Source organism: Thamnophis elegans, chromosome 1 (genome assembly GCF_009769535.1).
Source record: "Thamnophis elegans isolate rThaEle1 chromosome 1, rThaEle1.pri, whole genome shotgun sequence".
Classification (NCBI taxonomy): domain Eukaryota; kingdom Metazoa; phylum Chordata; class Lepidosauria; order Squamata; family Colubridae; genus Thamnophis; species Thamnophis elegans.
Genome location: NC_045541.1, coordinates 99736563 through 99762741, shown reverse-complemented (window position 1 = coordinate 99762741; position 26179 = coordinate 99736563). Strand labels below are relative to the sequence as shown.

Here is a 26179-nt window from a genome sequence, read left to right as displayed (position 1 = left end):
AAGTGAACCTAGTATCTAACTAACATTTATGAAATCTACATAAAACATGTCATTAATGCTTTTAACAAATGAATTTAGAACTACTGATATTTCAGTAAGTTCCTCCAAAAAGTAGGAGTCTTTCAAGATAAAATATTTTCCCTTTATTAAAATAACTTTTATTAAGCATTATATATGAACAGAATAAAAATAAATACAAACTACAAAATGTAAAGAAAACTGCAAGAAAAAGGAAGAAAAGGGAGTGGGAAAAAGAAAGGAAACAAGAAAAGCGAGAGCAAAAAAGTAACTTCCTCTATCACCAGCAGATAAAAACTATTTTAGCAGTATATCATTATTTCTAAAGAAAACTTCTCCCTTCACCTCATTTCTTAGGTAAAGAAAACCAAGTCTGCATCAATCAATATTTGTCAGCCGAAATCTAATTAGGACAATCAGATCTTTTTAATTCTGGTCAAACAAGTCAATCTTAGAAACCTTTCCTGAGTTTTTGGCTCTAGTGTCTAGTTTAAGATCTCATTATAAAAAACAAAATCAAATCAGAGTAATCTCCTTTTTCCCATTAGAAAAATATCTTCCAAATAATTCAAAACTATAATTCCAAATCCCAGCCTCCTTAATCTGCTATCAACTTTCCAAAATCCACATATCATTTTGTAGCACCATTTTGCTGCCTAGTCCAAGCAATCATATATTTTTAAATTTTAAATTTATATTTAACTCAAATTTACTCCATCATCTTTTAAGGAGGTAGAAACTCACCCAATGAATATAGTAAAATTTTGCCAGTTTGAAGGACCTTAAATCTCTCCAATATACAAAAAATTAAAAGAGAATCAAAGATTTGATTAAAATATAAGACATGGTTGAACTTAATGTAAAGGTTGCTTTGCAAACATGAGCTTGATGTAAACCTGTCTCCAGCCACTCTAAATATAAGCTGATTGTAAAGGCAGTTTCTGCAGTCTACTCACAAGGAGCAGCTATCTGGAGTCACATGATCTCAAGGAATTCTCCTTTGTTACAGAGAATTACACCAGCTTGGATCCAGTATCCAGTCACAATTCCCCTTACAAAAGCTGTCTTGCTAGCCAGCAAAAGTCAGCAAGACATCGGTTCACTGTGAAGCTCAAATGAAGTACCTGATCCAAATATTATCCCAATACAAAAACTTGGTATAAATTACTGGAAAACTATACTACTTCTACATGAATGAGTTTAAATAAACTTCCCACCGTCTTGTGACGCCATATTGGAGACAGTAATCTGTCTGAGAGTACTACTTAGATTTACACCAGATGCATGTCTACAACTTGCAGATGCTTTACATATTTTTCTTCAATTAAACTTCTGACTTTACCCTTAGAGACAAAAATAAACACATCTCAAACTATTCTCAGAATATAGGAATACAGCTTGTAAGTGTCTATATATACATATTCAGGGATTTAGAAAGGGGTAGAAAATAATGCTATTGATCAGAATATTAAATATAGTTTGGATAATTCCAGAAAATATTATATGTTCAAACAATCTTTCCCACATTTTCCAGCCACACACTTTATATTCTATGCTTACAAATTTTTGTGTCACTTTTCAGTCTGCATTCCTTCACTATCATAGTATTATGCCCAAAATATTTCACTACAGTATTTTTAAAGACACTGGCACTGAAAGTATTCATTAATGTAATTCTTCTTGGATTGACTTTACTGTATTCTTTTTTTACCAGTTGCTTTTATGTTCTTTACTTTATGGATCATCTGGAGTCAGGTGAATTGAGCAAAATAAATCAATTAATAAGCTGTCAAGGGAACTCCAACTATGATTTATACAGTAACAATTATTTCCATTTTAGATATTTTCAAAATAGTCAATCCCATCTCCCAATTCCAGAAAATCTAATATTGAAGTTTCTGACACATCATAGTTTCTGACAGCAGCATAGGATAGAGATATTTTTGCTGAACAATCTTACTTTCCTCTTAGTACATTGGACCCAAGTGAAACTAATGTAGTATCATTGTTCTACAACACCTCTCCCTGAATGGCCAGAAATTGCCTATTACATTTACCGTTTCTTCAACATGGATAAATAAGACTTCATTAGTTTCGTTATGATAGAATGAATATGTGCCCATGCACACACAAACACCCACACGGCACTGCTTGGTTTGTTTCATGACCTGAGTAAAGCAGGTGATAGTGAGGATCAAAAGGCTCACTCTTATCCCTCCATGTAAGGTTCAATGTAAATTTTTCTTCCTTATGACATGTAATTTTTCATGCCTAGGTATTATCCACAATGAGCAATTGAGAAAAAAATATAGAGAAAACATTTTATGGACGTGTGAAAGATCAGTTTTTTACTATTTCCCTTTCAGTCCTTCCAAACACCTGAGAATTTTATTAAGTTCATGAATTCTGTCACATGTGAGAAGTTCCCAGTCAAAATTTAAAAACATTTTATTGCTAGGAAAATAAAATAGATTACAATTCCATGTTCACCTCTTTCTAGGAATACAGAAACAGGTGATTACAAATGGTTTAGCTCCTTTCTGTCTGCTGCTCCCTCCAGAAATTCAAGCTCTAATCCTTATTTAGGAATGAAATACACTAATCTACTTATACCATGTGTGGGAAACCCAAGAGAGTTTGTTTTAATACAGTTTAGAATACAAATATAATAAGTTCATTATTATTTTAAGTGTTTTATGTAATGATTAAAAATTCTGAACAAACAGATTGCCTGGATAGCAGTTAATATTTTTATAATCTTGTAAATATTATACTTATGTATGGTGATTTTGCTGTCATCATATTTATATCTATAAAATACTTGACTATTTGACTAAAAGGGGGGGGGGAATAACCAGCTGATCAAGAGAAGGATACATGTATCTTTTGATAGTCATGGGTAACTGCCACTTTAAATTAAGGGAAAGCTTGATTTCCCTTTTTAAACCAAGAATTAGAGTATCAAACTTGTTATGGTGCTGTGTAACTTTATAATGAATGCCTTTATGGATTTTGTCTCCATATGCAATAATGTCTAAAAGAAGTATATGGCAATAGCTTCTTTTTCAGCAACTGCAATTACTATTTTTTCTAATGCATCCCTCCTAGGCTAATTTATCTAAAAAGAAAATTTAGCAGTATTTTATATGAAAGTTCTTGTGCATTTAAAGTTGGCAATAGTAGTGTAATATTCTGTTACCTTTTTTAAAGGCATTTATCTGCAGTATTTGAGGAGGAAGAGGAAAAGCATTTCTCTAAATCACTTTTTTTAAAAATGCGTAATGCAAAGTACCGTGTTTCCCTGAAAATACGACAGGGTCTTATATTTTTTTGACCCACGAAATATGGCCTTGGGCTTATTAAAGAGGAGGGCTTATTGTTTTTTGATTGCTGGGCAGCTGCTCCCTTGCGACCGGGCTCCCGAAGAACCGGGCACAGCCTCAGGGTCGAATGGCTGTGTTGTGCTGTCGCAGCAGCAACAAAGCAGCCATGAAGTGGCCATGCTCGCGAGCAGCCGCCTGGCAACCCCCCTTTCCAGCCAGGCACAGCACTACTGACCGATCTAGCGGTACCTGGAAGGCACCAAGCAACACGAGCGGCTGCTCGCCACCCTCCGCCTCCCGCGGCTCAGTGCCTTCAGAATGCCCCTAGGTGAGTAAATGGGGCTCTGCATGGCTGGAGAGGGGGTTGCACAAGCAGCTTTTTTGCTCCCCGCTCGCACAACTCCCAGACTCACGATGCCCTTGGCTAACTCTGCAGAGCCAGGGCATCTCCGCTGCTGGCACTACCCGCCGCTTGAGTTTTTTTTTCACCTTTCAAAGCACGGAGGACAGATGCCGCTCTGGAAGTACGCACTATGGTAGCGTACAACCATAGAGCGTACTCCCAGAGTGGCATCCATCCTCCATGCTTTGAAAGCCACAACGGAGGATGGATGCCGCTCTGGGAGTATGCTCTATGGTTGTACGCTCTACAGCCCACAAACATAGAGTGTGCTCCCAAAGCGGCATCCGTCCATGCTTTGAAAGCCGGAAAAAAAAAAACAAGTGGCGGGCGGCGCCAGCAGCGGAGATGCCCTGGCTCTGCAGAGTTAGCCAAGGGCATCGTGAGCCTGTGAGTGTTGCTGCTGCGACAGCATAACACAGCCATTCGACCCTGAGGCTGTGCCCGGCTCTTCGAGAGTCCGCTTGCAAGAGAGTAGCTGCCCGGCAACCCCCCCTCTTCAGCTGGGCACAGCACTGCTGTCCAACCTAATGGTACCCCGAAAGCACCAAGCAATGCGAGTGCCTTTACCCCCCACCTTGTTCCCGCGGCTTGGTGCCTTCAGGATACCACTAGCAATGCTCTGCCTGGCCGGAGTGGGGGGATTGTCCAGGGGGCTTATTTTCGTGGGTGGGCTTATATTTTTACCCACGCGAAAAATGTGGCAAGGCTTTAGTTTCAGGACAGGTTGTATTTTTGGAGAAACACAATAGAAAAAAAACGTTTTAAAATAATTGAATAATCCAGTAATTCTAGTTTAACAAGTTTATAACATGAGAAAAAGAATTTTTTTCAATAACTCTTAAAAACATTAATTGCTTTTTAGATCACTTTTAGATATTGTATTCTTATAAAATTAAAATTCTCATTTTGCTAACAGCTCACATTAAAAGATAAAAGATATTGTAAATTAATGAAAATATTGCTGAACAATGACAACTATCAGAATCTTAGAGTAAGAACTAAATTCTTATTTTGACAAATGGTCTGCATACTAATGAACATTATTATATTGTCACTTTGGAACTAATTTTGCATGGATAAAAAGATAAGAAATTATTTTTGTGATGCTTAACTGATGGTATGTATCACTGTTTACGTTTTACTATTCTTTCATATCCTGATTAAAATAAAGAGCTCTTCACACCATATTTTATATCCTCTACACTTCAGTAAATTCTTAAAGCCTCTTAAGTCAAGTCTAACAGTTCTGTCTCCTTGCATTCCAATATGATGACCCAAGTAAGCAGAAAAGAGCTTAGTTGCATTACTCTATAACCTTTTGATTTTTGTTGTTAAATGTGTTTCTTGATTCTGCTACTGCTAAAAAGCCAAATTAGAAATATATTTGAAATAGCATTCCATTATTTTTTATTCAAAAAATAACTCTTGAAGACTTTTATTCTTTTATGTTTTCTATTGCCTACATCAGCGATGGCGAATCTTTTTTGGCTCACGTGCCATAAGGGGGGGAGCGCAGGGGGGTCATGCACATCAGAACATGGGTAAGCAGAAATAAAGAAAATTAAACATTTAAATGTTGTATGCCAATACAAAATGAACATTAATATTTAAAATGATTTAATTTTCTTTTTTTCTCTTTAGCAACTAAAATTCGCAGCAAAATTCAGAATATTAAATCCAACAGCCTGGAAACAAATCAGTTGCTAAAAATGTTTATACTATATTTTTAATTTTGCCTGTTTCTACTATACTCTCCTTTCAATATTATACAACATAATATATTGTAAAGCAGAACAACTAATTGGCCAAACTACTGCCTGTTTTATGTTTAACATGAAGGAATTTTGAGAATACAATTTTACTATTTTAATGTTCTTCCTTGCAGAATGCATTCCACTCTTCACAAACTAAATAGCTATAATTCACCATGCAATTCCAATTATAACTTTTAATAACTTACTCAGTATTTGCATACGCTTCTCATTGTGTAATCCCCCCCAAAATATCAACTACATGATGCAATGTAAAGGCCACAATTTCAAATACTACAATCCAAATGTTAGTTTACTATTTCTAAAATGTTTAATATTAAAAGTTTAAGAGATATATCAACCAGTAAAACAATTGCATCTTTTTCCCTAGCCATCTCCTGAACTGTGCTCTACATATCAGAGGAACCTCCAGAGCAAATATATAATGGTAAAAAAAAGCCTGATTTGTGGTGATTACAATAAGACAAAATTCTTGGCAACAGTATACAAGTAGCTTACCTTTGCTTCATTCAGGGATATTTTCAGATGTCTTAGTGTAACATACAATCCTGTTATCCTTTGCTGGTCCTCTAGTCAAGGACCAAATAAATTCAGGCCAACTTAATTTCTATAGCCAGACAAGATCAGCAGGTGATGCCAGAAGTATTGCACAATCAAGATGAAGGAGTGAGGAGAACCAAATAAATCCTGCTGCATATGTAAAAGGATTCAAATTTTATATAAGACTAAGCAGCACAGTATCTTCAAATGTTTTGAATTTCAATTTCTATCAGCCTACTAGCACACAAATGAAGGGTATAAGTTATAGGTAGTCCTCATTTAGAACCACACTTGGAACCAGCAGCTGTATCAATAACTGAAGTGGCCACTAGGTGGGAAAACACATTACCACACTTTCCCCACTTTGGAAAGCTGAGAGACTGGGATAGCAGGTATGAAAGTAACAAAATGAATTAATTTCACACCTTCCAGTTTTACTTCCTCCTAATGATTCCCCCACCGTTTGGAATGCATTCTCCCTTGTTATAATTAGCAAGGAAGGAATTAATGTTTTTATTTACATTGGAGAGGAAGGAATTACAAGAGTAAGTCAGCACACAATGGGGAATACACATCGAAAGAAATGTTGTGGTGTTGGCTGTCACAAGCACACTACACAAAGAGCTTGGTCTATTCCACATTGTGTACCCACTTATTCTCTTGAAATCCCTTCCCAATCTTCTCTCTGTTCTGCAAAGCAGGAAAAAAAAGGTCAGGTAAAGAATATGCATACTGACTGTAATGGCAATCGTGTGACTGAGGAATGCTATGAAGGTTATAAATGAGGGCATTGGTCATTAAGTTATTTTTTTCAGCCCTGTCATAACTCAACGGATGCTGAATGAGGCAGTTGCTAAGCAAAGACAACCTGTGTGATGTAAAACATATGAATGACACTATATCATAGTTAAACTATTATGTACCCAAAGCACATCAGAATACATCAAACTATGTATCATAATTACAATGAAAAAATGTCTGATTCTTCAACTACAACATTCCATTAGGCAAAATAGGATTTTATTTCTATGAAACTATATTGCAGATTTCATTGTGCAAATATTAAATTTTCCTACATTTGAAGCAGAAATTATTTTTACGATGTGCTGAGATTTAATAAACTGCATGTAGTCCAAGAATCACACCACACAAAATCTATTTAAGACTGCATATTTCTACACTTATTTTTTAAAAATCAATCAATCGATATAAAGGTCAGACTATCACACAGCAGTTTTTTAAAGATTTTTACTGAATTCAAAATGTTAACAAGTTGGAGTTTTAAGTGTTAGAAATTAACAAATTTCCTGCCTATTTTACTGAATTTTAAATATTCAATTCATAATTCTAAAAAACACATAAACCTCTAATTTACCGTTTTTCCCCGAAAATAAGACACACCCTGCTAATAAGCCCAAACGGGCTTTTCAGAGCATGCGCCATAATAAGCCCTCCCCTGAAAATAAGCCCACCTCCAACTATTTAACCCATGCGCAACTGGTCCCCACCATTACCACTGTACCACCTATCAGTACAGTTTGCAGGGCAAAAAGAACTGCAGGCCAAGCAAAGTGCTTCACGCCCCGTTCCCTCTCGTGCAAAGAGCCCGCCGCAAAAAGAGCGGCAGGCCAGCAATACAATCACCCCCTCCTGCCTGTTCCCTCTCGCGCAAAAAAACACTGCCCACCCCACCCCAGTGTTAAAGGCAGCCTGCCTGGTTCCCTTCCCCGCCGCCCCTTTGGCGAGGAGTGGCAGGTGTGTGTGTGGGGGGGAGAAGCGAGGCGGGTGTCCTAGTGCTACCAGACTGACCGGTCCGCTGCGTTCCTCACCCTTCCGTCCATTAAAGCACCTTGTAAAAAAAAAACCTCGCAAGTTGAACTCATGAGGTTTTTTTTACAAGGGGATTCACTGGACAAAAGGGCGAGGAACACAACAACCTGGAAAGGTAAGAGATGCGCCTCGCGGCCCAACACTGCCCACCTCGCCCCAATGGTAAAGGCAGCCTGCCTGGTTCCCTTCCCCGCCACCCCTTTAGCGAGGGGTGGCAGGTGGGGGGGAAAAGAAGGCGCACCTCTTACCTGTTCAGCCCCGCTGCGTTCCTCGCCCATTCATCCAGTGAAGCCCCTTGTAAAAAAAAACCTCATGAGTTCAACTCGCGACTTTTTTTTACAAGGATGAAAGGGCAAGGAACACAGCAGAGCTGTCAGTCTCCTGTAGAACTAGGACACGTGTCTCGCTTCTCCCCCCACTACTACCCCTTACTAAAGGGACATCGGGGAAAGGAAGCAACCAGGCCTGCCGTTATCTTTGGGGCTTGGTGGGAGGTGTTGTTTTTGCGTGAGAGGGAATGGGGTGTGAGGTGCGTTGCTGGCCTGCCACCTCCCACCCCACCCCCAATGTAACAGCTGCCTGGCTTCTTCTCTTCCTCGACGTTCCTTTAGCGAGGGGTGGTGTGGGGAGAAGCGAGATGCGCGCGTCCTAGCATGGAATGGGACTGTTTTCGTCCTGCCCTTCGCCCACCTATTTTGCCCCCAGAGTTTCTCCCCCAATCATTCATCTCTTATCACTTTGCCTCTGCTGTGAGGCACCTGGCTGTTCATCCTTCTCTTCCGTCTCCAGCCCTTTCTCATCACCCTGGCCTTTTGGGCTCAAGAGACAGTTAGCCGCCAGCCAATCGGAGGAAGGGAAGGGAGAAAGAGAGAGGCAGGGGGGAGAAAGTGTTTTGTGTTGAGTTTCCAGTTGCCTCGGGTCCGAGCTAGAAAATCTAATAAATACTTTGCAATCGGCCACCCCAAAATGTTGGGGAATAGCTAATAAATCCTTTGCAATCCCCCCACCCCAAAATGCTGGGCAAGATTTCTTTCTCCTGAGGGGGCCTATTTCCTCTCTTTTATCTTTGCACAGGCTTAAATGTGTATTAAGAGTTCACCATTGTTCTGTGATAAGATTCCCCAACACGTGTCAACCATAGGTATACTTCACATTTTGAAAACACATTCAGGTTCCCTCAAATTGGTATCCTAATTATTCTAAATTACTCTAGTCATGTAATCTAACTACATTGTAAAACTCAGGCATATATCCTAACTTAGATTTACATCCTTCCTGACAGTGTTTATGTTGTTTTGTTACCTTTTCCCTTCTGTGTTTGCTTAATTTCCCATTTGGTCCCCTTATTAACAGCACAAAAGGTGTGAGGATTGCTCTGGTATTTGAGATAGAGCATGGTTATGTGCTGATTCCTGGAGGAGATAGGGGTGTCATATAAAGGATTTAGACCTTATCCTAGGAAGAGTGCAAGTGATTGTTAGCATATATTTTTACAGACGCTTAACAATTAAATTATTGCTTTTTATTTATTATTATTCCCTTCAAATGCTATATCTATTGATGGAATAATTTTCTTAGTTTAGCTTTGTTTGGAAGGGAAAAGGGTTATTTCTGTTGAAAAGAAATGAATTTGGGAAATTTGACTAGTTCCTGTGCCTAATAATTGCTTTAACAAGATGGTAATTATTCAGTATTTTGTTACTCTTTCTGATTAGCTCCCTGGGACTATCAGTTCTTGAAATGAGTCAGACAAGTCTATTGTTTTAGGATTATTAGCTATTCCCCAGCATTTTGGGTTGGGGGGAATGCAAAGGATTTATTAGATTTTCTAGCTCGGACCTGAGGCAACTGGAAACTCAACACAAAACACTTTCTCCCTCTGTGCCTCTCTTTTTCTCCCTTCCCTTCCTCCAATTGTCTGGCGGCTAACTGTCTCTTGAGCCCAAAAGGCCGAGGTGAAGAGTATCTCTCCCAAAGGCCCATGAGGAAGGGCTGGGGACGGAAGAGAAGGACGCGAACAGCCAGGTGCCTCACAGCGGGGGCGAAGTGATAAGAGGTGGATGACTGGGGGAGAAACTCTGGGGGCGAAATAGGCGGGTGACGGGCAGGAGAACAGTCCCATTCCATGCTAGGATGCTTCTCCCCCCACCCCTCGCTAAAGGGACGTCGAGGAATGGAAGAAGCCAGGCAGCTGTTACATTGGGGGTGGGGTGGGAGGTGGCAGGCCAGCAACGCACCTCACACCCCATTCCCTCTCACGCAAAAAGAACACCTCCCACCAAACCCCAATAATAATGGCGGGGCTGAACAGGTAAGAGGCACGTCTCGCTTCTCCCCACCCATCTGCCACCCCTCACTTAAGGGGTGGCGGGGAAGGGAATCAGGCAGGCTGCCTTTACCATTGGGGCAAGGTGGCTGCTGTTGGGCCGCGAGGCGCACCTCTTACCTTTCCAGGTCCATCATGTTCCTCGCCATTGTGTCCAGGAAAGCCCCTGGTAAAAAAAAAAAAGAAACCCTTCTCGCGACTTCAAGAAGTTTGATAGAACTCACGAGAAGGGTTTTTTTTAACTAGCGGCTTCTCTGGACACAATGGCGAGGAGCACGACGGAGCTGGAAAGATAAAAGGTGTGCCTTGCTTCTCGCTTGCCCAAGAAAATAATAAGCCCTCCCCTATAATAAGCCCAAGGCCATATTTTGTGGGTCAAAAAAATAAATAAGACCCTCTCTTATTTTCAGGGAAACACGGTAAGAATTTCAGGACGGCATCGAAGTATCTTCATAAGTTTCATTTCCACCAATGAATTAAAATTGATTAGTTAAATATCTGAATATTCTACTTATATATCAATTCTCTACCTATCAATTATACAGGTTTCTGAGCAATTATCTCTTTTCATATTTGAATAAGCATTCTACCACAATCTTGATTGGAGCAGTCTTTAGTTTTCAAACTACTAAATTATCTGCTTAATTTTTCATTTCTCTTTTTATAATTTGGTAAATGAAAAAATATATATAAAAATTTTAAATACATTATATAATGATCTGAATTGAAGATAAATTGAATTTTCTAAAAGACGACTCTTCATGTACATTTTTTTCTTTTTTTGCAAACAAGAAAATAAAGACAAACAGTAGAAACTATAAAAATGAGACAACTCTCAGCAACCAGATTGAGATAAATCGCTATAAAAAACTTAGGACAGCTTACAGATTTTGACATGTCCAAAAAGCATCAGAAATCTCTACTCTTTGAAAAGGGTGTTGAACAATCAGGGCACAATTAAATTAACTGGTTTTATACACCACTAATCTTATAAAGAGTAAGACACCAAACCAACGAAACCACAGGGACAACTTTTCAATGATGAAGATGCTAAAAGCATTCCATAGCAAGGGCACTCAAGCTAAAAATGCCACAGCTAAGTAACTGCCTCCAAAACATCACCCTTCAACTGCATCACAAATTAGACATATTCCAAAGATCTTAAAGGCTGAGTCTACTCGATCTCCCCTAATAACCAATATTATGTAGCCATACCTAATAAACCTGGTTCCTGCAAAAGTAACTACAACTTGGATTAGCTGGTGCTCTCGAATAATCTTTAATGCAGTCCTATGTACAGTAAATTATAGTAGCACAGGATCAGGTGATATATACATTACCTATAGACTATAGGTATATAAAGGTTCTCCTGGCCCGCGCTACAATAGTCCTGGATTCATTGGATTCTAAATAGGGGTTCCCAACCCATGGACCATAGCCCACTAATGGGCCATGGGGCGTGGCCTATTTGGAACCAGGCTGTGTGAGCAGCAAGCCAGTGTGCAAGCACGAGCAGCTCGACTTGAGCGAGTGGCGGGCCAGTGCACATGCAACTCAACTTGCAAGTTGAGTTGCACTCACATGCATGTGTACTCCCCACCCCCGCTCGCACAACTCAAGTTGCAAATGTACATGCATATACCAGCCCGAGGCTCATGCCCACTTCCCCTCCCCTCCCTCCTGTCAGGCTGCCAAGCTGCCAAGGTTGAGAACTGCTGCTCTAAATCACCACTTATTCTTTCTTGCTTGATTTAAGAGTTCAAAAATGAAAGGACAACCTGTGCAAATTATGGAGAAAAATGGAATATAGATCAGGTTTGCCTAAACTTTGTTGGAAACTTAAGAGTGTTTTTTGAAGCTTCTCAAAAGCTTCAAGGTCAATTACATGTGTAACACATTGTATTAGGTCTAAACCAGTGGTTCTCAACCTGAGGGTCGGGACCCCTTTGGGGTCAAATGACCCTTTCACAAGAGTCGCCTAAGGCCATTGGAAAACACATACGGAAAACATAAAATAATTTTATGGTTGTGGGTCACCACAATATGAGGAACTGTATTAAAGGGTTGCGGCATTAGGAAGCTTGAGAACCACTGGTCTAAACACAAAGCTTCTACAACATGAATCAATATACAGTTCTTTCCACAGAAAGATCCCAAGAAGAAGAAATTCTGTGATATAGGAAAAATGGCTCTTGCAGAAGCACTCTGTCAAATACTTATCATCCTAAATCATTACAGGATATAAAGCTAGACATTAAATAATGCCCAGAGGCAAGTGAGCAGATAGAACAGTTTGTTCAGAATTGATGTAATAATTGATAGTATGCTTCTTCTTGGCTGTTTAAATTACAATTATCATTATAGCATTCTGAGTTAGTGAAAGATTACAAGTTATTTTCAAGGGAAGCCCCATAAACAGTAATCAAAAGAAGAAATTATCAGGACAGAAAATACTGTGACCAAGCTATCTCCAGTTCTATGCTCACAAACACACACTCCTATCCATTTAGACCACAAGACTCAATAGCACTATTGAGTAAATTAGCTCCTCCAATCATTCTTAAAAACATGTCTATTGGTATTTTTGCAACTGTTGTAAAATTTAATGTCAGTGGCAGAAATTAAATTGCAATTTGATTTCTAAAGTTTGTTTTGTTTTGCATTTTCTATTAAATGACTGTCACAAAGGAATAGACATCTAATAAAGCAAGCCAAATAGATATCATGAATATTCAATAAGTTACTAGATTAAGTTTCTGCTCTGTTTAAGATTGCAACAGTACCCTTCATGCCATTTCCAAGACCATCTTTCCCAGTAAAGATACTCATTGTATCTTTTTTAACTCCAATATACAATGTAGGTTAACTGAATTTGGTTCATTAAGTTCTGATCTCTTCAACTAGGTTTGTGGTAGGTTTGAAAAAACTAGTTTGGTGGCTACATGCCACAGCCTAAATTAAAATTTAGCAAGCCATATTATGGCTTAACATTTTAAGCTATCATGAAAACCTTACAAATCTTTTTTATGGCCAAATGTCACATAATTCAATTTATTTGGATATGGATTAAACCATGAACTCAATAATTAGAACAAATGTACCATGGTATCTCACTTGAAGCAGACTTATAACATAAGAAATTATAGGCAAAAGCAATATGTAACAATATGTAATTTTCTTCTGAAAAACAGGTGGCTTGGTCATATGCATCATGGCAGCCATTCTGAAAGAATCTATTGCCTCCTTTCAAATGTGTGCCTAAGCACAAAAAGTTACTTATACCTTTAAAAAGCATCAAACCATCAACCTTGCAGTTTATATTTCTTATTCTCTTAAAGTTAAAATTTAATTTGGATTTGGTTACCAATATATCCATTATGCTTTTAGACATTCAAAAACTGTATCTACCTTTTAAATAAATGCTGCAAATTTAATCTAGATTATCAAATATTGTCTCTTAAACAGTTTCTGACCACATTTACTAGGTCCATTCTGCCCTTTGCTTTGGTGTAGCTATGTATCTAGCTTGCTTTCAATATTCGCTTGACATAGCAAGATTAAATGCATTCTTTCTTCTAAGTCTTCTAAGTCTAATTCCAAAATAAAATGACTCAAGTCTATATTCATCTCTTAATTTCAATTTTCACAAGACAGTTTTTAATTGGATGTGTTTCAAATACAAATTAACTATATTATCAAACCAATATGCTTAACTAGGTTTGCATTCAAAATAAGCTATTATTAAGTGTTTCTCTAAAAGTATTCTTAAATTCTTAAAAATATAAATATTATTAGCCAAATATATGAATTTACTTCAAAAACAGATTATTTCAAAATAAAGTTATGTCTATCTTATTAGGCAAAAGTTGTAAGTTTCAAGCCCTTCATTTTTATGAATGTGACTGAGCAGTATTTTATTAATTTTAACTACACCTCCCCTAAATCCACCCTTTAAGATATTTTACATGTTTTTCTCAGTGGTAATTTCATTATGAAGTATGTATTTTCTTACAAAACAAAATCCAGAATGAATGAAGGGTAAACAAATTCCTTCATTTTCCTAGTAGTTGGCATTAAAACAAAGAAATACAAACATGCTCTTTGGAAGGGGAGGGGTGGAACCCTTAAGTACAAGATACTCTAAATCTATTTATCTAAGGTCTGAACTTCATCTAATACTAATCTCAGAAGAAATATTTTTGTCTGCAAATTTACTTCAAAACCACCAAGGAACGTTCACAAAGGTTATGTTTGGATCTTAGGGTTTCTTTAGCGGACAATACCCAGAGTCAAAAAACAAAACCCAGACACTAATTTGCAATTATTATTTTTTTAAAAAAAATCTTGCGGTGACTTCTGGTGAGGATTCGTAATGAACTATAAATCCCTGAAGGAGCTGGGACAGAATTGCAACATGTATCAGTGGCTAGACAGCAAAAATCTATCCAAAAAGTAGAGATCATGAAATCAACCACTTGTTCCCTAGACAGCTGTTTCTCACGAACAGACTGCAGAAACTGAGGTTTTTGTGGTGAACTTGTGAGTTGAGGGTCTGGGAGCAGAGGATTTCAAGCAGCTCACAGCCATAATGCAGCCTTTATGGATCTAAGGTTTGCCAAGCCCCATTTCTTAATCACTTTTGGAAATTGCTTTAACTGCTTTCAAGTATTAGGAATCTTTGCAGTAACAAGTTTTAGGGCACTGGGTGAATTTCCTTCAATTTTTAGCAAATGTTTTAAATGCAGGGATCTCATTTTTCGCCCTTTTGAATAAACAGCAAATGGATGATTAGTATGTTGATTCTGGAAAGTTACAAAAGGATTAAGATCCAGATAGGATTCAAAATAAGATTTTGAAAATAATTATAAAAATTCTTCCAGTGAGAAAATGATGTTGTTTTGAATTCTTTAAAAAGAAGAGAGGAAAGGATTTTGAAAGTTGACTACCAGGAAGAACTAGAAGAAACTAAAGATTACAATTAAAGAAGAAAAACACTTACATTTCACTAATGCAATAGAATGGAGCAAAATACTTTAAGTGGGTACATGTAAAGATATTTGTGAAGAATGGACCCAGATTTAATTTTAAAAGTGTCTGTCATTATAGATAGACTAAGATGTTACGGCTAAAGAACAAGTTTTACCAGTCAAGACACTGCTGATTTGAAAATGAATTTAAAAATAAGAGGCTAGAAGAATGATATGGAAAAAGATGCTACACCGGATATACAAATAAAACCGGTTGATGCCTTAATTAATTAAGAGGTATACATTTTCCTTAGAAAATACCGTATGCACTACTGTTCAGAGTTTTTAATCAGCCAGACTAGTAAAATAATATATTGAAGCTGTTTATATGAAATTTCAGAGAGAAAAGCTAAGACTATAGTGGCTAAGTCACAATATGCTGCATATTTTTAGTTTTTAGATCCACAATTGTAAGTTAAAGTTGAAATATCATGTCTTTCCTTATAAAGGGATATATTATGATGACAAAGCACTACTACAGTCAGAACAGCAGGATGCTACACCTGCTAATCATGTAAATACTTTTTATTTTTCTTCTAGCCAGAATTGTCATTCTACTATACTTTTTAAAAAGCTACAATTCTTGTCAAACATTGGTTTAATGTTTGGTTCTCTGTAACAAAACCCACCATTATAAACATGATCATTATATATTTTTATTACATCTTCCTGCATGGCAAGTAATTTTTTCTCTTCACTACAGTATTACCCAACAAATGTTTCAGTTTAATAACTCTTATGATAGTTGCCAACAACTTCAGAATAAAAAAATCTAGAATTTTTAAATTGTATGGGTAATGAATGACAATAAAACAACCTTTCAAACTCTGTCACTCGTATTAAATATTTTGCTTCATCATTCCTAGAAATCCCATTAAAAGAAGAACTAATCTCTCTAGAACACTTATTTTTCTAAGTTAATTGTTGAAGAACACAATCTCCTTGGTGGTTTATTATTTCCTGCCAATAATTGTTTGGGAAAAGAAATTAAACTAAAATATTGATTTTAATATTTTTAAATTTAAAAAAAAGGTTTCATTTAAATAAATACCTGAGGAAGTGCAGTATTAAGCTGTCGTTGTAGAGAATCCCTCTCATGACCAACTTCATGTAGTTTACCCTGGGTCAATGCAAGTGTCTCTTGAGTTTCTCGCAATGTGTCCAAGAGGCGATCACGCTCTTCCAACATGGATACCATTAATTGCTCAAAATGGGAATCAGCATCTGACTGAAGGGGAGAACCTGAACCACGGTTTCCACTTCCCCCTGAGGGAATCTCTGCCTCACTGATGGTTGGCATCACTTCACACATCATCTTGAAATTAATGTTAAGATTAATTATGAAACCATAAAAATACCAATTCAAATTAATTAGCAAAACTAAGATGCTACAATGTTATCTAGCTACAAGGATCCAATTATATTTATCTGAATCTGTCACAATTTTAGTACAAATTTATAGTATCAGACATCTGTGTGCAACATATAACTTGATAAAACTTCCCTATAATTTTCATGCTAAAATTCACTTGACATGGATAATTGTTTAAAATTCTAACTTACCTTAGTAAGTGCTAAAGAAAAGTATAAGAGGATAGAGCTTTATCTGATTCCAGCATGTTTATGGGTAAGTACAGACATTCTAATCTGCATTAATAATTGCTAGTACAGAAAATGCATCAGTAGCATTATTGCAGATAGATTTGAAAAAAAATGCATTCAGCAAAAGACATAAGAGGAATAAAGCAAACTTGTTTGTCCATGTGACTATTAATCAACCATCATAGTCTTATAATTGCTTTAATTAATTTTTAAGCTTTTACTACCTACTTCCAGTTCTCTGAGCTTTTTTGGGGGGGAGGGGAGATTGTCACACAATTTCTTTTAAAGAAATATATCAATACAGAAACAGTATAGGTTCCCTTTTGCAACTGAATGCTATAAATTAATAAGAAGAAACTTTTTAAGAAATACTGTATTTAAAAAGTTCAAAAGAAAAAATAAGTGTTATCACAAATAAATCATTAAACCCTGAACTTAGAGTTTTGAACCTGAATCCTTGCATCCCAAGCAAATGTTGGATGCTATTAATAAGTTATAAGCTTTTCTGTGATTCTATAATTTTCAAAGCTTGAATTAAGATATATGGAAATTTAAACTCTTTGGTACAGCATTAGAAAAAGCCTTAATGAATTTCCTGAAGTGAATTATTAAAAAAGGGAAACAGCTCCTATTTATTAAAGGCCACCAAATTTGTTTCAAAGTTTTTTACCCTTTACAGTTTGTAATTATTGAGCTAAATGTAAACAATTTTCTCCATTCCAATTTGAGTTCTCATATTTTAAAAGCTATATAATAAAATGAGAATGAGTTTAATCATTTAAAACCAAACAATGTAACCAGCACTGACCTAACATGTTATTTCATTCTAGTTATCCCTCACATCTCATAAAGTGTTTACTAAGCAAGCTTTAATTGATCCACTTACCTTGTTTGATAAAAGAGATTTGTCAAAAGAGATCAATTTTTCCCAACGATATCAGCTTTTTTCAGCAAGTTTGCATAACGATTTCCAAAAGCATATGAAATGGTAGAACAGCCATCCACCCTCACTACAATGTTCATTCATTAAATAATCCCCACCTTGGGTAGTCACACAAGGCAGTAAGTAATCTTCCTAACAAAAGATAAGCCAACAGGAGGATCAATTCATCTAGTATTCCGCAGTAAGCAAAAGGTTAAAACAAGGTATGTTATACTAAGCTCCCTTATTCGAAGACTGGTCCACAAGTCTTTCCGCGCCCCGCAAAGGCGAGGTGTTATGTGCGGGGAATAAAAGACCGAATGTTTTCTCAACGTCTTTGGGTCGGCAAATTGTGCATGATGTAGAAATCTTACTTTAGGTCACAAAGACATTTACTTCAACCCCAAAAAAAGAAGCTGTTACAGCTCTCACGGAGGCACTAGAAGACACTCCACTCTTCCGCCTCTTAAGTTTCCGTGTCTTCTCCCGTGCATTTATAATTCCTCTTTTTGGGGGGTGGGGATGGGACGTTGCTGCGAAAAAGCTTCAAAAGCAGAACCAAGATCTAAAGACCGTCCTTGGGATGCGGGTGCCAACCATGATCCTTCCGTTCTTCCACGGGGAGGCAGGAGCTCTCCGCACCGCCACCTTTCACGAGGCAGGAAGAGTTAAACGAGCACAGAAAGCGGAGAAAAAAGTTGCGGGGACCGGGGTGAAGAGCCCGAGGGAACCTCTTCGGAGTTTCGTCCCCGTCCCCCCCACACACACCCCTCACCGGGAAGACTTTCCTGGGTACCGAGGGCTGCTTTTCGGAGGCCTCAGGGGACCCGCCGCGCCAGAGAGGAGTTTTGCGCTCCGCTTCTCGCTCTCAACTTCGGCCTTCTCTGCCCAGGTAGCTCCGCCTCCTGCCTCCACATCCCCATCCGAGGTAGCTAAATTCGGAGATGCTCCCAAAGGCTCTTCCGAGTCCCCAACGGTGGGCGGCGGCAGCGGAGGCGGCGAACTGGGCCCGGGAGAGCACTGCAGGGAAGGCTTGAGAAGCTCCAGGAGGCGATGGGACTGCCTTGTTTCCAGCCGGGCCCTCGGCCGCCGCTCGGAGTTTGGCCGCCGCCTCCCGTGGTTCCCGACAGCCTCTGCGGCTTCAAGATACAACGGCGTGGACCACAATGCAGCGCGGCGGGGCCTTCGTCTCGCTCTGGAAGGCGAAGGGGAGGTTACTCTCCCTCCTCCCTCAGCGAAGCCAGACTAGATTTGGGGGGACGGCGGTTGGTTTTAGGGCATTGGCGGCAAGCTCGTGTCTCCTTCTAAGAGCTGGAAGACGAAGCTGGCCGCGGTCTCTCTCTTTCTCTCGCTCGCTCGTTCTCTCTCTCTGAGGGACAAGAGAAAACAATAGCCCCCTCTAGGCATAGCTGGGAAGTAGGTCCGTCAAACACGGAGGTCCCTCTCCTAAATAAACAACACGTGTGCAGTACTAATTGAAAGGCCACGTTTCCCCTTCCTTCCTTCCCCCCTCCCTCTTCAACGGTCCCAAAGGAATCCTTATCGTGAGCTGCCCTTGGAGGTTTGACTCTTGGCCTCTTGCCAATTATTTCCCCACCATCCAATCAGAGCTGAAGAAGTTTCTTGGATGAGAAGCGAAACGGCTTCAAAGGGGAAAAATCCGAGTTGCCTCTTTAAAAAAAGCACCGTTGCCAATTCTAAGGGGAATAGCTTAGATTTAGAAAAACTTTGTCACTTTGAATGTACACTAATACATTGAAATTAAATTGCGTATAGCTCTCAAAAGATTCACCATCTGCAATATATATATTGCAAAAGATTCACTATCTGAGATTTATTTATTTATATATATATATATATATATATATATATATATATATATATATATATATATATATATATATATATATACACACACACATACATACATACATACATACATACATATACATATACATATACATATATACATACATACATACATACATACATACATACTAGATTTTCATGGGTGTAGGTATGCTGGTCTTGTTGTATTTGGATCTTTTCCCATGTAACAATCTTGCATGGGAAAACACCGGAATACAACAAGACCAGCATATATATAACACTTGCTGGATAGCCATGCTTCATGACAAAATTATGTGATTGGGCTAAGCAGGAGAAATTCGGTTCACAATTCATTGGCTCAGTAGTGGTCAGTGATTGAAACACATAAGGGAATATTGCTCCTGCTGCCTTGAGTCCAGAAGCCATTCCATAGATGGAAGGCATAGATATTTTGGTGGGGTACCGGCGTTTAGTACTGTTAGGAGCCCCAGACCACTCCAGAGCGAAGAAGTGGAACGTTTGCCAGTTTGAACTGATTTAACGGAATCTGAGGCAACTGGCATTTGGAACAGAGTTCTTTTCCAGTGGGGAGGGGGAGTAGAACTTAGCATCAGAACATGCTAATTATGGTATAAGAAATACTAATGATCTGATGGTCATTTTGAAAAATCCTTTCTTAGCAAGCACCTAGAAGCCAAGAGGAACATGCGCCAAGTTTCAAATTTGTAGGCTTTACCATTCTGGAGCTTTCTTGATGAGTGAGTGGTAGTTGGATTTTATATATATGTAGATTACATATATGACACATATATGTATCCACATAATATGACACAGAGAACACAGTCTAGCTCGGATGTATACATTTACATGGCAAGAAAAAAATATTGCGAGTTTACCAGACAGATGGCATAGGGAACAAAGCTGTTACAGAATTTAGTGATCCTGCTAGAAATACTTTGAAAGCTCTATCCGTGGGGAGTGCAAAGGAAGGGGGTGGGGAAAAGAAACTTGGACATCTCTATGAGGAGAACCACACTTTCTGAGAACTTGAGTTTAGCCATTTGGAGAAGGGCAAGGAGGAGAAACTACTCAACTGGTTAATGTGTTACAGAGTGAACAAGGTTTGGCTGCTTCAGTTACTTACAAATAGCTACAGTTAAAGCGGGAGCCTTAGAAAGTTACCTTTGGGTAAATTTGTTCACATTGGTGAATGCACAGATAATGTAGCCAATCAAGTGTCAAAGAAGAATTCCAAAAAGGACTGACAATTCATATGTATCTGTAGAAAAGTGGAATGTGAGAAGCAAAGTGGACCTTTTTTGAATAAATGTAGTTAGCTTTGGGGTAATAGTTTTATTACTCATAAACAAAGCATTTTCCCCCTTAACTTTTGCCCTTTGGGAAAATAAACTTTTACTGAGTTCACAAACAGGATGCTTGCTGCTACTGCTGCTTGCTAAGTAGAGATTATAGATTGTACTAAGGGAATATATGCTAGGCACTAGTTAGGGTGCAAGAATGTGAAGAGCTATGAATTAGATGAGAAAATGAAGTGGTTGTGGGAATACTACTACTACTACTTATAATAAATAAAAATCTAATAAACCAAAACAAGTTATCCCAAGCATTAGCAGCATGAGAGAGCACATGAAGAGAAGACCAGGACTCTCCCAGAAGAGGGGCAAAAAAAGAAAAAGAAATGACCAAAGAAACAGAAAATTTGTGACTTAAACAATTCAATGGATGCAGTGTATTTTAGGCCATAGCTTAAAATTAAAAGTAAAATTAGCTCCCCTTACTTACATACAAAATAATAATTACATTCTGTTCCATTAAAGAACATTAATACTGTTTTAGTAGAAGCTTTCACGGATTGAACTTCAATCAGGTTTAGGCACAACAACCAATCAGAGACCAGCTCTCACCAAGCTGCACCAATTGGAAACTAGGTTGACTAAAGACCAATAAACTATCAGATACCCAGCTATAAACATAGGAGCCCAATCAATCCTTATTCAGTGCTCTGCATAGTGGACAACCTTGTTTCTGAAAATGCCGGCAAAATGTCAGGAATTCTGTCTAGTCTACAGTCATTAACTTTGAAGCTTAACATTGCCCAATATTAATAATTATGTTTAAATACCAAATTGAACTCTGACAGAATCTTGCAGTCCTGTCTTTCTGTTGAAAGAACACACGTCGCCTTCCAGAAATGCATAATCACGCTTTTTTAATAATCCAGGCACAAATAATCCAGTATTCAACCCTCTTTGTAAATGGATAAATTCTAAATGTCTAGGAAATATTTTAACAATATGTTAATATCTTTAAATTTTACTATTTGGGAAATGGCATTTGTAATTAGTGTACCTTAAATATTCAAAGCTCATTAATAAATGTGTGAAACCTAGAATATAAGAGAAAAAAATCATTGCCAAATAGGATAGCAGTTGATACTTGAATACTGTGAATAAGAACCAGTTCAGTTTCAATAGTGTGGATTTGACCAACCCAATGGAGTTACATCTATATCGATGTAGTGGGATACTATCTTGGGCCCAGTGCTCTTGAACATCTTCATAAATTCCTTAGATGTAGGGTCTGAATGGGTGTTTATCATATTTGCAGATGTCATTAAGCTGGGGAAACTGCAACACTTTGGAAGATAGACTCAAAATTCAAAAGGACCTTGACAGACTTGAGCATTGGACCCTATTCAACAGTGGTAAGAAAAATAAGATCCAGCACTTAGGCAGGAAAAACCAAATACTGTATATACTGTATGTATAGAATACACAATACCTGACCAACAGGTAGTACCTGTAAGAGGAATCTAGGTATCTTGGTGGAACATTGCTTAAGTATGAGCCAGCAGTGTGCTGCAACTGCCAAAAAAAAAGCCAATGCAATCCTAAACTACATCAAAGGAAGAATAGCATAAAGAACACAAGTAATGATAGTACCATTCTACGCTGCACTAGTAAGGTCACACTTGGAATACTGTATGCAGTTCTGGTCGTCATGATACAAAAATATGCTGACGTCCTAGAAAGAGTGCAGAGAAGAGCAATAAAGATGATAAGGGCTCTGGAAGCTAAACCACATGATGAATAACTAAGGGAAATGGGTATGTTTAGCCTAACAGACTGAAGACTTGGTGTGACATAAAATCTGTCTTCCAATACATGAAGGGCTGTCACAGGGAAGGGAGAGTTGATTTATTCAAAGCACCCGAGGGCAGGACAAGAAGCAATGGGTGGAAGCTAGTCCGAGAGAGTTCCAGTGTGGAATTAATTAAGGATAAATTTCCTGATAGTGAGAAAAATTAGTCAATGGAACAGCCTGCCTCCTTGAATTGGGAGTACTTTTGGAGTTGTGAGTAGTCCATCACTGTTGGTTTTCAACCATTTGTCCAGAGTGGAATAAGAACTCCTGCCTAGGGCAGAAGATCTCCAAGGTCTCTTCCAGCCCTACGATTCTATGATTCTGGCATTGCATACATTGTACTAGTTCATGCATAATAGGCCCAATTAAAGCTTTGTTTGATCAGAATGCATCTTCTTAAAGGGTCCCAAGAATTCCTTACAGAATGTATATGTTCTGTAGGGCTACTAGCAGTTGGTTATTTAGTCACAGCCCAGAATTAGACCCTAACAAGAAATTCTATTCTTTTTATTCACTGTGGCCTGCCTACCTAACCAAAAAATGTCAGAAAACAAGAACTGATAGCAATAAGAACATATAGCAAGAATAACCATGAGTTGCTCAGTTGTTGTCTGCCTGCCTTCTGGATAATAGTGGAGTTTGGACTTAGGACCCAATTCTCATTAACGGCTCTGGAAAAAAAAAGAACAGGCATATAGTAATAATGTCATAACTTGCTTACTCAGCCACACTTTCCACTCCTTTGTGAAAGGGAACTGATAAAAGGAGACATATCAATTACTGACAGGTATTTTTTATTTGGACACTGCTCTTATCCTTGCAGCTAAAAATGCAGCAAGCATGTGCAGAAGCTGCCAATGCTGATAAAAAGGTGATGAGACTAGAGTGAAGAGTAGTGGATCTTGCTCAAAGACCCCATGAAAACTGAATGGGAGAGAGGTCCAATAGTAGATGGCTATATGAGTAAATATGAGTAAAAGAATAACAATGTCCTAACTGCATCAGTCTATCAAAAACTACGCTTTTATGATACAATCAAAGAGACTCGTAGTTTTACAAAGAGCAAGAATGCATCCCTCCATTTTTGCACCTGTATCTATTTAATGTTGTTGAAAGAAATGTCCTTCTGGGTTCGGCTCCAAGTGAGGAAAAACACACTGGAGACATGGAAGCTGCTTGGAAAGATGGTTTAATGGTAGACAGGACCACATGGTTTGAGTCCTAAACAGAAAAGGTGATCACATGCTTCAGTGTTGGTGGAGAAGAAGAGAAGGAAGGGCTGAAATGCCGAAAGTCCCTGGTTTTATGCCCTCTTTGGCCTTTGATCTTGAGCTTGTATTCTGATTGTTTGTCAGACTCCCATGGGACCGTGCAGGGGCAACTCTCTAGGCTGTGTTTTGAACCCAGGTTTGGTTGAGTTCTCAGATGCCATGTGGTGAGTGGGTAAAGGCTAATACTAGCATGCCTTGATTCCATCACCTGGAGCTGAAGGGGAGAACTCTTTATTATGTAAAGGGACTGGCTTGGCCATCCTAATGGCCCATTGACAAAGGGGGTGGGGGCAGGAAGCTGCAGGGAACTATTCTGTCTTTAAAACATGTTTCTTCCTTTTCACATTCAAGGAAGTATTCTGCCTTTTCAATATTTCCTAGGATATTTCATTTTTCTAGACGAGGGCTGGGTGATAACTTCCTACAGTGCAGTGGTGGGTTTCCATTTTTTTTACTACTGGTTCGCTTGTGCGTGTGTGCTTGCGCAAGCTCATACACACTCACGCATGATGCTTCTGCGCATTTGCAGATGCGTCCAGGTGGATGGGCAGAGCGTTCCGCTGCCACCACTACCGGTTTGCCTGATCCGTGCCGAACCGGGAGCAACCCACCTCTGATTTAGTGAGGATATGTAAAAAGGGTGTTTTGAAGTAGGTGACCACTATTGTGATCCAAAGGAAAGATAAAGAGAGTTCATAAAAAAGCCAGCAGGGTGAATAAGGAGCTGTCGGATGTCCTGAAAACCAAAAAGGAAGTGAACAGGAAACAGCAGGACATACGATTACCAAAGTCCATAAGGAAAGGCTTTTGTCATAATTTCACTTGAAATGTGCAAATTTACTTGTTCGGAACTCCTTCAACATTCAAAAAGAGTTCATCTTTCTTAGTCTCTGTATGCCGTTATTAATTATTGGAGAAATTAATTAATAATTTCAGTTTTGTGGCTACCTGGCTCCATAATGACTCTGGGCGTTTCACAGTTTAAAAATTTAAATGGCATTTTAAAGAACCCAACATACATATCTAAGAAAGAATACAGCTGATCAGAACCAAAAACCAAAGAGGCTCAGCCACCATCCTAGCTCAAGATAAGGGAGAACAACCAGGTCAGTAACAAGTTGCAGAAAGTAAAGAAGGAGGGAGCAATATGGAACTCTGGCTTAGTACATGTGTACAGGGAGATCCAAAAGCATTCTATAGTAGCAAGTAAGTGCTTATTCATTTGTCAAATTTATATAGCTGCCCATCTCACAAAACAGCTTTTATTAAAGCTGTTGGAAGAAATATCCTTCTGGGTTCAGTTCCAAGTGGGGAGAAAGACACTGGAGACATGGTGGCTGTTTTTGAAAGATGGTTTAATGATGAACAGGATCACATGGTTTGAGGTCCTGGGCAAAAAGGGAAGAGATGCTGAGAGTGGCTGGGTTTTATGCCCTCTCTAGGCTTTTGAATTTGAGCTTGTATTCTGATTGGTAGTCAGACTCCCATGGGGCCATGCAGGGATAACTTTGTAGGTTGTTTTTTTAAGTCCCAAGTTTGGTTGAGCCTTGCTGGGTAATAATATAATGAAAGGACTTTGGACAACTCCTACCATGGCTCTGCCTGAAGGAGGTAGATCTTTGTTATGTAGAATAGACTTGGCCTTAATGGCCCATTGACAAAGGTGGGAGGCTGAGTTTCTGCCTTCCTTTTAGGGGAAATATTTTGCCCTTTTAATATTTCCTAAACAATTTCATTTTTCTAGGAGGGGGGTGGATGATGACTTCCCACAATTTCTAGCATGTCAAATCACAAAAAGAGTCACAAGCCTGCAATAATTTGATTTTGATCAATACATGTTGGAAGGTCAAAGTAATGCTGCCAGACTTTAGCAGGTAATTGATTAATTATGGAGTATTCCAGAGTGTTCCTCTTACTTTCTTAGCATAACATTAATTTATTTGTACAACACTGTGGTTTCCATCCTATTCCTAGCCATAAACATTGCAGTCTGCCCAGAAGTTGAAGTTTTATTTGAGCACATGATAGTCCAGGTCTTAGCTAGATTTCCTGGATAAGCTGCAACCACAGTCTGTGTAGACAGGAATATTCTTTCTTAACCTCTGGTTCTGAAAATAAGTATTTTTGATAAGTGTAGTTAGAAAGTTACA

The 26179-nt window shown here is 38.5% G+C and overlaps 1 protein-coding gene across 2 annotated transcripts in view; it reads right to left on the bottom strand.

The window, feature by feature from the left end:
• The window catches only part of PPFIA1 (PTPRF interacting protein alpha 1), a 65781-nt gene extending 46871 nt beyond the window's left edge, over positions 1 to 18910 (bottom strand). For both annotated transcript variants that reach the window (XM_032225436.1, XM_032225444.1), the window contains exons 1-2: positions 17728 to 18910; positions 16291 to 16554 (exon numbers count right to left, since the gene is read on the bottom strand). In XM_032225436.1, coding sequence (XP_032081327.1) covers positions 16291 to 16554 — 264 coding nt within the window. In that variant the 5' untranslated portion in view covers positions 17728 to 18910. The remainder of the gene's footprint in view (positions 1 to 16290; positions 16555 to 17727) is intronic.
• Between the last annotated feature and the right edge of the window lie 7269 nt (positions 18911 to 26179).